A 9863-nucleotide genomic window follows, 5' to 3' on the forward strand; every position below is an offset into this window, starting at 1 on the left:
GAGAGAGGAAGGAGGAGCCTCGACAGCCGGAAAACCGCGGAAGATTTAAATGACGCCAGAGTCAGACAGCCACCGACATGTATTTTTATTTTTCTCATTCTGTAGAACAACTTTATTAAACAACAACAAGCAGTCTGATCCGCAATGTTTGGGGCACGGTCAACAAATTATATTTTTCCACTTCTCGTTTGTTTCGCACATCTACAAAAACGCACAAACCATCATAACATCCGTCACAAAGGTTGGTTTCAGATTTCGAGTTTTTATTTGATGTTGTTCAAACAAAAAAAATGGAGAATTACATTTTGAAGACTGGAGTGAACAGTGCCTCCTTGTGGTGTGGTTTTCCTCGCTAGGTGGTTTTGTTACACAGGGGCCTTGACTACACAATGACCTCCAGCACCTCACCCAACTCTGACGATGTGGTATGCATGTGGCATAACAAAAAAATTTTTTTTTTTTAAAACAGGAAGGCCTGCCAGCAGGAGTGTATAGCAGTGTGCATGGCAGTCTTTCTTATAAAATGATTTCAAAGATGCACACCGTCTTATTTAACATGAAACTCTTGTGGGCTGTCTTGCAACAAGGCTTGCACAATGTGGTTTCTCAGCAGCACTGCTCAGCCACTTGCATATGTGCTTTATGCATTTATAGGAAACAGTAAGAGCTCAGTACTCTGTTCTGCTAGCCATGCTGTGCAGTTTACTCTCATCGGGTCACCCATTGTATAGACATAGATTCGTAGACATCTAGATAAGGACTCAACTCTCAATAGTTAAGACGGATACTTTTCATCTGTTTTAGCTCACATACTCAGGAAGAGGGCTGGGCGGGACTCTCATGTGGTGGGAGATCCACCTACTTCCCTTATTAAGAGGTAAGAGTGCATATTTTCTACTTTTGTGTTTTTGCAACAAGCGGTCGTAGAAACCACTCAAGACCTGGGGAAACATCATCAAAAGTGAAACTACTGGGAAAGACAAAATATTTAATTTCACCATGTTTGAAAGTAAAAATGGTGGAGAGCCAATGGGAAAGTGAGAAAGTGCTTCTGCTTTTCCAACGTGAAAGTCCGAACGATTCCCGCCCCATCACAAATTTAGTTCTCGCGAGAATTGACCTCATGATGACCTCAATGGCCGCCAGGATTAAAAGGATAGCAATGGGAGGATCGTCTACTAAACCAAACTCTGTAAGATTAAATATATTTTTAATGTGAGTGTAGCATTCTAGATTATAAAAATATATCAACCGCTTTGAAAACATAGGACAGCTGTCGGGCTCCCTTGCACTACAATCGTGCTATGGAAGCAGATGCTAGCTTGTTAGCAGTCATGTCGTATAAAGTTTGGCCTTTGAGTTTTAGAATACAGTAGAATGCAATAAATCTGTATTAATCATATGTCCGGAAATTGGACATTTCCTCAAATTTTCTCTTTTGATTTGTCATAACTTCCCTTTATGATGACCTTTTAGACTCCTGTCCAGTGTGTGGACAACCCGGATGGCGTTGGGGGTTTTATTATCTACGACAAGTGGTCTGCTCCTTGCTCCTTTCAGCAGGTAAAGCAGCTTTCTTACAATGAAGTTGCATGATCAGAATCACTATTAACCTGAGTTAATTCTATGCAAATAGCTTGAGTAGACACCACTTTGTAATATTAGTTTTATCACATTACTTAAACAGTACGCGTATATGAGCGGCGTATGAGACAGTCATTGAGCGTACTCATTTTTGTAAGCATAACAAACTTGAATTATTAAGTTTTACCTCCGGTTGTGATGGGTTAAAACAAGTCTGGACTTGTACGTTGGAGTCCGTTGGAAAGCTGGGCCTTTTTCTGTCTGCATTATTCTATTTTTAGCAAGTTTTGACATTTTCTCCCTGAATAAAGTGATTTTTCTTTCTTTATTCAAGTATTACTGGAACATTTCTAGTTTAAAACGTGTATATTTGAATGTAGGTACGTTGGCTTTGGTACATTTAGAACACTGAACAACTACAGCAATGTGTTTTTAAAAAGCTAGCTACTAGTTCTCTACAGATTTGCAGTGTGGTCTCCACATACAGTTTTGTATAAAATTCAAATTAGGTATTTTTGAAAAAATAAAATCAATACCCACTTTTAACATCAGCTTCAGTTGCCCTGTTGTTTTTGTTTTGTTTTTTTCTATTGCTGATTAATTAGACAGTCTCGGTATGTATAGGTTAAATTCTGAGTCTTGCACATTTAACTTAACCATACTTAACAAATTCATTTGCTCTGCTGTCACTTACTTCAAACATTCAAGGTAATCACTTGATGAAAGTGGCTTAAGTACAATCAATGTATCCGGGTTAACAGTGATTAGGTAATATTTTATTGGTTTTAAAATGTGTTTCCCTCAGCTAATCAATATAAATATCTATCTGTTTGCCAGGGTGCTAATGCACGCGCTCAGACTCATGGACAAGATCTGAAAAGGTTGGTTCTCCAGAAATGCACATACAAAGTGTGGATGCTGAGAAATGTGAATAATTCGTGACGAGTTTTGAATTCTGGCACCTCTTTCCAGTGGTAATTCAAGCTCTGTGAGGGCTTTCCGAGAGAGAAGGACACCACAGGGCCACAACAACAACACTGCAAGATCCTAGGTGCCAGCACCTAGAAGGTAAAAGACCAAATCAAGTGTGCTTTTTTAAAAAAATCTTTTAATATGAATGTGTATTTGTTTTATCGACTATGTCTGACAGTTATTTTACTTTTACTGTTTTAGGTTTTCAGAAGAGCAGCAGTGCTTGTCAGTGTCAACAAGATGACATCAAATATATTTACTAAATCTAAATATATTTATTAAATCTATTTAATTAATTTAAATATATTTAATGTTGTTTTGTGTACATGACATAAATAAACTCCAAATACATGACTAATCAGCTTCTTCACCCATTTTTTTTTCTCATTCAAGTCACAAATAATTTTAACCCAAAGCACAATAAAATTAAATAATTAAACGAAACTAAATCTAAGAGCTTTGGGGAATCTGGACCATTTCCTGGATTCTATTTAAGAAATGTTGTCTTTGAAGGTTCTACCTGGATCAAAAATAGGACTTTTGTATTAATATAATAAAAGGACACTGCTGCTGCTGCTGCTACCACCACTACTACTACTACTACTACTACTACTACTACTACTTCTAAAAATAATAGCAGTAAAGAGGAAAAAAATAAAGAAATAAAATAAGTACTCACTATTACTGAATATATACTGATTAACCTCTCACACTGCCTATGGACCGAAATAACTTTCACAATGCTCTTGAAATAATACAAATAAGACAAAAATAGAACGAGCAAACATTTCATCAGTGCAATTTAATAAAATAAAACTTTTAAACAGCTTTTGCATAGAATAAATCTGTGACTGACAACACGAAAGGCATGTGGCTACAAACTGCAGCGCGCGTCTGCTTACACACATAACGCTCTTCACACATCTTATTATACAGTACCGTCGCTCGCACGTGAACCCAACCGAGCAAAAAAAAAAAAGAGCACACAAAGCAAACATTCTGACTGATTGCTGCAAAAAAAATAAATCTTGTAAACATAAAAATAAACTTTTTAACAATTTAAGGAGAAGAAAATCTGTAGTAGTTGGTTTCTCAAGGCAAAACTGTCTGTGCTGCAGCAAAGACAGCACGAGAGGTGGACGAGGGGGTGCGAGTTTGCGTGGATCAGAGCTGCAGGCGCCCTCGACTGCGTCTGTTGTTCGGAGGAACCTGGAAAAGAAGCCTGGCATTCATTAAACCGGCTCACACTTTGCATTCCTGCTCCAAATTAAAGGCCGGTACAGTAAGGAAAAGGTGCGTCTGACGGACAAACCTTGGGCGTCTCCGGGCTGCCGAACGGCGACAACTCCAGCGAGTTCTCCTTGTCGGAGGAGACGTCGTGAAGGCGGTGGGCGAACTTTCTCTTCAGCGCCTCGGCGATGAGAGCCGCCGGGTCGCCCATGGAGGCGGGGACCCCCTTACTGCGCCTCCGCCTGACCGGCGTGCCCCCCGGAGATCTGCACGGACGGAGGGGAGTGAGGAGAGTGTCGCGGACAGTAAACAATAATAATAATAATAAAAATAATCCATCCATCTTCAATAGACAAGGCAAACAACTATTCACAGTCGCAGACACCTACGGACAATTTAGAGTTTCCAATTCACCTCACATGCATGAATTTGGACTGTTGGAGGAAGCTGGAGAACCCGGAGAGAACCCACGCAGAGACAGGAAGAACATGCAAACTCCACACAGAAAGGTCCCAGGCCTGGGAATCGAACCGGCGACCTTCTCGCTGTGCAGCGGCAGTGCTAACCATTTGTAACTCTCCATTTTCAATGAATAATGAAGGCAGGCTGAGCAATCATTAAACAGCTTTTGCCATTTTTTGTAGCTGCTGCAATAATAATAATAATAATAATAATGATAATAATAATAATAATAATAATAATAATAATAATAATAATAGTGTGTCTTGTGCCCTTATTTCACGGGTCCTATGACCCACCTGTCCACTGAGCGCAATTTCACTTGATTCAAGTTCTTGAGAACGTCCAACATGGACGGCATGGCTTTCACTCCACTCGAGTCCTGGTTCCTCGGTGGCTCCTTATCTGCGTCGTCTTTCCCCTTCCTCCGTAGCCGGATCTGCTCAATTGCAGACGGCGTCTCGCCGTTGGAGCTGGAAGCTGGAGGAAGTGGGGGCGCAGGTGGCAGCGGAGGCGGGGGCGGGGGCGGGGGTGGGGGAGGGGCACAGCGAGGTGTGGACGTGTGAGCCGGTGCGGGCGCAGGAGACATGGCGGGCCGGCCCGGAGAATCCTGCGGCTCCATCGGACCTGACAGGAGCAAAATTGGAACAACTTGTTGGAAAATTGTTTGTGCGTTCCTGACTGGCTGACGGTGACGAGTCCGGCTGCTGCGAATGCTGACCTGCCGACGGCGCGGCGGTGACGATCATGGCGATTTGAGAGCGCAGCTTCAGCAGCTCGCTCTCCAGCGCCGTGATCTTCTGCAGGGCGCCCGGATCAGCGGACTGCGCCTGGGCTCGGCGCCCCCTGTAGGCCTGACTCGGACCTGGTCCCTGGTATCTCGCCGCATCCAAACTTGGGGCACTTTGCTTCTTTGGGGGCAAATGGTTCCTGCAGAGACCAAAGAGTCGGTTATTTCCAGGGCAGTTGACCAGAGATGCACTTTAATACGTCTGAGGTACATAAGTGTGTGTGTGTGTGTGTGTGTGTGTGTGTGTGTGTGTGTGTGTGTGTGTGTGTATCGTCTTCTCACCTGGTCTTGGCAAAGGTCTCCCCTTCATCTTCATAAACCCACAGGACATCAGCAAACGAGGGAATGGCAGGTGTGTCTTGTTCAACATGATGCTGGTAATTGAAGAAAGGGACCTAAAGAGTCGCAAACAAGTTATTATTAAATTAGTTATTGCAATGCACTGTGCATCTTTTTAATATGGACGACTAAAAAAACGAAACAAAGTTGGTGCTATACGATTAGATATCTTTGTTTTATATGGAATGCTGTTCATAATTTTAAGTCTGATGGTGTATTTCAATGTCGTGACACACTTTACTGTATTTTTTTATGTATGAAAGGTACAACACAAGCAAAGAAAAGTATGCACCATCAGTACAAATAATAATTAAAAAAAAAAAACACACACAGAAAAATGCTTCATCTTTTGAGGCAGTTCTGAATAAACATAGACAAATATATGAGTTCTTGAAATGTATGAATTCTTTTGCGATACGACTGACAAGCGCCATACCGACCTGAAAGTGGACACGTGGGACGGGGGCCAGCTGGAGGTTGGTCCCGATCATGCGCACAATGCTCCGGTACTGTCCGCACAGCTTACTGTTCCACACCGGAACTAGCTGGAGCAAAAACACACACACACAAAAATAAAAATAAATCTTGTCATACGCACATACCCAACCCATCAGTGTCTGTTTCGTCGTCTTGTACAGAAGCTGCTGCGGCGCGCTGGGCTGGGCTGGGCTGGGGCTGGGCTGGGGCTGGGCTGGGGCTGGGCTGTGTGCACTCACCATGTCCGGACTCACACCGAAGTAGTCCAGGACGATGCGGAACAACTGAAGGACGTCATCCACTACAGACATCGAAAGGCCTTTTTTTTTTTTTTCCTGCACCAGGTGACGGCAGCAAAAAAGCTCCTGACTGGCCTGACGGGGAGACTGAGGACGAGTGGAGGCCAGTAAATCACATTCTATGAACCTGAAAATGAGAGAGAATGGAAATGACACCAGTGTTATTTAGATTATTTGAAACTGAAATGCAGATTATTTGTAACTGATTAGCATTCTAGATATTTTCCTGGACTCAATGGCAAATAATGCACTTATGGTTTCGAGAACTTTTTTTCTTCTTCTTCTTTTTTTTTTTTTAGTGCTGCAACAGCGTACTTTCCCAATTTGGGATCAATAAAGTACATCCATCCATCTCCCAAAGTACACCGTTATACAGTGCATTGGATTCCCCGTTACTGAATTCTGCATACTAATAAACATAGTTACTGACATGCGAAGATAAATGAGGGGGGGAAAACCATCTTAAAACAAATTTCAGGAAAAGAAAACCGAAAACATTTGAGACGCTCGTTTTATCATGTGAGACTGAATCGACCTCCTTTAAGATGAAAATCCTAATTACTCAATAATTCAAGTACGTGACACATCAATAGCAAAATGCGTTATACGACAAAGACGTCATGGAGGCTGTTATTGATCCGATCGACTCGTGATGAAATAAGGAAGCGGTTGTATGTGTCCTTCGTGTCAGATGAAACTTCTTCGGCCGAAGCCGAAATCGTACAAGAATGCGGTTGATTGCACCGAATATAAATCGTTACTAGATCATTTAGCTCCAGACGACAAAAGGTAACTTTACCTATAGAGCGTTGCATCCATCTGCAGATACACAGCGCGACACCAGGACACACGTTATAAAGGATATATTTGTCGAAGGGTCACTTACCACTGATTTACTGCTTAAATGAAACGCTCCCAAACCGCTTTACCACTCCAGCAACGATTTTGGCCAAATCCACGAAAACTAACAACAACGTGGAAACGCGATAGGCAACTTTCAAATTGCAATAGCGTTCATTTGCTTCACGCATTCACGAACGACAACGATGGTAAAGTCAAATAACGCGGCTGGTAGCAACAACGTCGCCGATAGGCCGCAAAAGCAGGACTTGTCCGAATAGCCAATAGGGAAGAAGGACAGAGAAGCGTGGGGGAGGGGAGCTCGGCCAATCACCTTTCGTCACAACCAAGCACCGAATTTGTATTTTTGTCCACGAGTGCTAACCTATCCGAGGTGAGTAAACGTCGTCAAAGTGTTGTCTCCCTATTTTTCTTCCGTAATTAGCCTTACGGTGCATTTAGCGTTGTGTTTTAATGCAAAAACTAAACAAAAATGTGAATTTAAAAGGCTTACTGGTTTTAAAAAGGGGTTTAGCCTCCAATGCTAACTAGCTTCAACGTTAACGCTCGCGTTGTGACCTGTCAGGGCGAACTTTATAACACAACAAGTTTCTTATGCTGACATTTCGGACTTGGACTGTGGCCAAAACGCTGTCAAGCCTAAGGCTGCACAACACAACTGTTTTTTTGTTTGTTTTGTGAAAACCATAATACTTATGTTGCTGTCAGTAATTCATAGATGAAAAACTGAAGCAAATCCACATAACAACAATAACAAACAGGCTCTGCTTGTCTTGGTTTTTCAGGTCCAGCTTCAAGTGATGGATGCGCTATCGGTGGTGACTCAACTTCGAGACCTGGCTTCCGAGCCTCAGAACCGGGCGGTAATTGTCCAGGACGAGGGCTGTCTACCCGGGCTGGTTCTTTTCCTGGACCACCAGAGTCACGACGTGCTGTTAGCGACGCTTCAGGTCAGCGGCGGAAGCTGGAACCACTTCCAAAAAAAAGACAAAACATAACACATTTATTGTCCCATCTGTGTTTTTGTTATTATGTAGTATGAATTCATTAACATTCTCTTTTGCTTAAATTCATTTCAACATTATACATTTAAAAATCTCAAACAAGTAGGTTATTTGGTTTATTTACACTTGCTCTTCTGTCCTCAGACGTTGCGCTACTTGGCCGAGTTGTCCCCCAACATCCTGACCATGAAGAATGAGCTGGGCATGATGGTGAGCCTAGAGAGTCTGACTGAGAGGTGAGGACTCTTCTCACGCTGCCATGGCAACCTTTGCATGTCAATATGCATTCCAGCTGCCTTGTAGTTTTTGCTGTGCGACAGCCGGCTACAATTTCTTTCCAACTGTGGTTTTTCAAAGTGGATTTGAAGGTCTTGGTTGGTGTTCTCCATATAGGAAGGACCTTCCTCTTGACATCACAGCCCTGGCACAGGAGGTGTTCGACATCCTGAGAGCGCCGGCCAATCCTGTGTCGCGCACCCCCGAGTCGCAGCGGAGGAAGAAATCTCAATTCTTCATCAACTCCTCCAGCAAGAAGGCCAAGTCGGTCACGCTTCACATCCAGGGCCTGGACAGCACTGTGAGTGGATGGGGAAGCATTAGCGCTCACTTTCTGCATTCCAGTTATGGCTGATGGTCTGCAAGTTAATTGCCGGTGTTCCTCTTTTACGCAGGACCAGCGGAGCCTTTGTGAGGAGGCTCTTCTGAAAGTCAGAGGAGTCATCAGCTTCACCTTCCAGATGGCGTCCAAGAGATGCACCGTTCGCATCCGTTCAGACCTTCCCACGGAGGTAGTGCACATAGAATTGCTTCAGCCAAGACAGGCACTGACCTTTTACGCAGTGCCAGAAATTCGAGGTAACCGAGTTGGAATTCATAACTGAACATGTGTTTCTCTTATTCTGCTCATTTTTGCAGAGTCTGGCATCCGCTATTGCTGCAACTAAAGTGTTGTCGGCCCAACAGGTGGTGAAGAACGAGGCAGGAGACGAGGTGAAGTGCTGTAGTTCTGTACTTTCGTGGGAAAATAGATAAGTGTTTTTTGGGTAAAAGCTGAGTGTCACACTTCTTAATCTGGCTGCTTTAGGTTTTTGTCCCACTGAACCCTTCCGGAGTGGAGGTGCAGCAGAACTCGGCCATCCCAGACTACCTCCCGGAGGAGGAGGACAGCCCCGAGAGGGAGGTGGACAGGGCCATCTCCCGCACCACGGCCAAGAGTGATTCCAACGGGACCTGGCTGAGCTCCGCTGCCAGCTTCCTCTCGAAAACCTTCTACTGGTGAGAGCAGAGCAGCTCAGCCCTCCGAGGCTCAGCCGTGCAAAGCTGCGCTGACGGCTGAAGATGGATGTGCCACCGGAGAGGATTACTGGAATTGAACCACCTCGCACACCGACAGACTCGTTTTGTTGGCTCATTCCAACTTTGACCACTCTGTCATGAATGCGTATCAAAAAATTCCGCTTTAGCAAATGTGCAAAATAACACGTGAACATCTCCAGTCTCAGGACGGACACAGTGCCGGTTTGACCAGTACTGTGATGTAAATATTTCCTTTTAAAACTTTTCATCCCCAAATTGTAAAAACATATTTTCACACTTCTGTGCACTTAGAACATGCTTTTGTATTTCTTAGTATCTTGCTGTGGTGCTATTAAAATACATTTTTCAAAAGTTACATGTATTTGGTGTGATGTGTTTTGTTTAATTTCACCTTTTTCTCCGTCACTGAAAAATGTCAAACCCTGTCAGCTGATAATTAATTGCTTTATAAAAGTGTGTTTACTTTCCAAAGAGAAAAGCTACTACAGTGCAGTGATTCCAGATTCACAGCAGAATCTGAAATCAGAAAAG

General features: G+C 43.4%; 2 protein-coding genes and 1 long non-coding RNA gene across 4 annotated transcripts; 2 read left to right on the plus strand and 1 right to left on the minus strand.

Annotated features, from left to right (window-relative positions):
• Positions 1–31: 31 nt before the first annotated feature.
• On the plus strand, positions 32–2905 carry LOC142900379 (uncharacterized). Of its 2 annotated transcripts, XR_012928888.1 has the most exons (6): positions 32–241; positions 824–877; positions 1477–1563; positions 2422–2465; positions 2557–2652; positions 2758–2905. It is a non-coding gene; the product is annotated as an uncharacterized LOC142900379 (long non-coding RNA). The 2 variants fall into 2 exon arrangements; XR_012928887.1 differs by lacking the exon at positions 32–241 and having other exon boundaries at positions 610–877; positions 2758–2903.
• Positions 2906–3338: 433 nt separating this feature from the next.
• Positions 3339–7207, minus strand: mtfr2 (mitochondrial fission regulator 2). The gene is made up of 8 exons (XM_076044572.1): positions 7037–7207; positions 6091–6277; positions 5815–5919; positions 5318–5430; positions 4967–5175; positions 4545–4872; positions 3869–4052; positions 3339–3765 (listed from the first exon to the last, which is right to left on the minus strand). Exons 2-8 carry the CDS (start codon positions 6160–6162, stop codon positions 3721–3723), a joined length of 1056 nt encoding a protein of 351 aa, XP_075900687.1. The 5' UTR covers positions 6163–6277; positions 7037–7207; the 3' UTR covers positions 3339–3720.
• Positions 7208–7237: 30 nt separating this feature from the next.
• On the plus strand, positions 7238–9687 carry armc1l (armadillo repeat containing 1, like). Its single transcript, XM_076044574.1, has 7 exons — positions 7238–7384; positions 7797–7961; positions 8160–8251; positions 8409–8592; positions 8687–8803; positions 8931–9005; positions 9100–9687. The coding sequence occupies exons 2-7, from the start codon at positions 7812–7814 to the stop codon at positions 9292–9294; spliced, it is 813 nt and encodes a 270-aa protein (XP_075900689.1). The 5' UTR covers positions 7238–7384; positions 7797–7811; the 3' UTR covers positions 9295–9687.
• Positions 9688–9863: the final 176 nt, after the last annotated feature.

Source organism: Nelusetta ayraudi, unplaced genomic scaffold, assembly GCF_046127955.1.
Source record: "Nelusetta ayraudi isolate G7.1 ecotype Tasmania unplaced genomic scaffold, CSIRO-AGI_Nayr_v1 ptg000082l, whole genome shotgun sequence".
In the NCBI taxonomy this organism is placed as follows: Eukaryota; Metazoa; Chordata; class Actinopteri; order Tetraodontiformes; family Monacanthidae; genus Nelusetta; species Nelusetta ayraudi.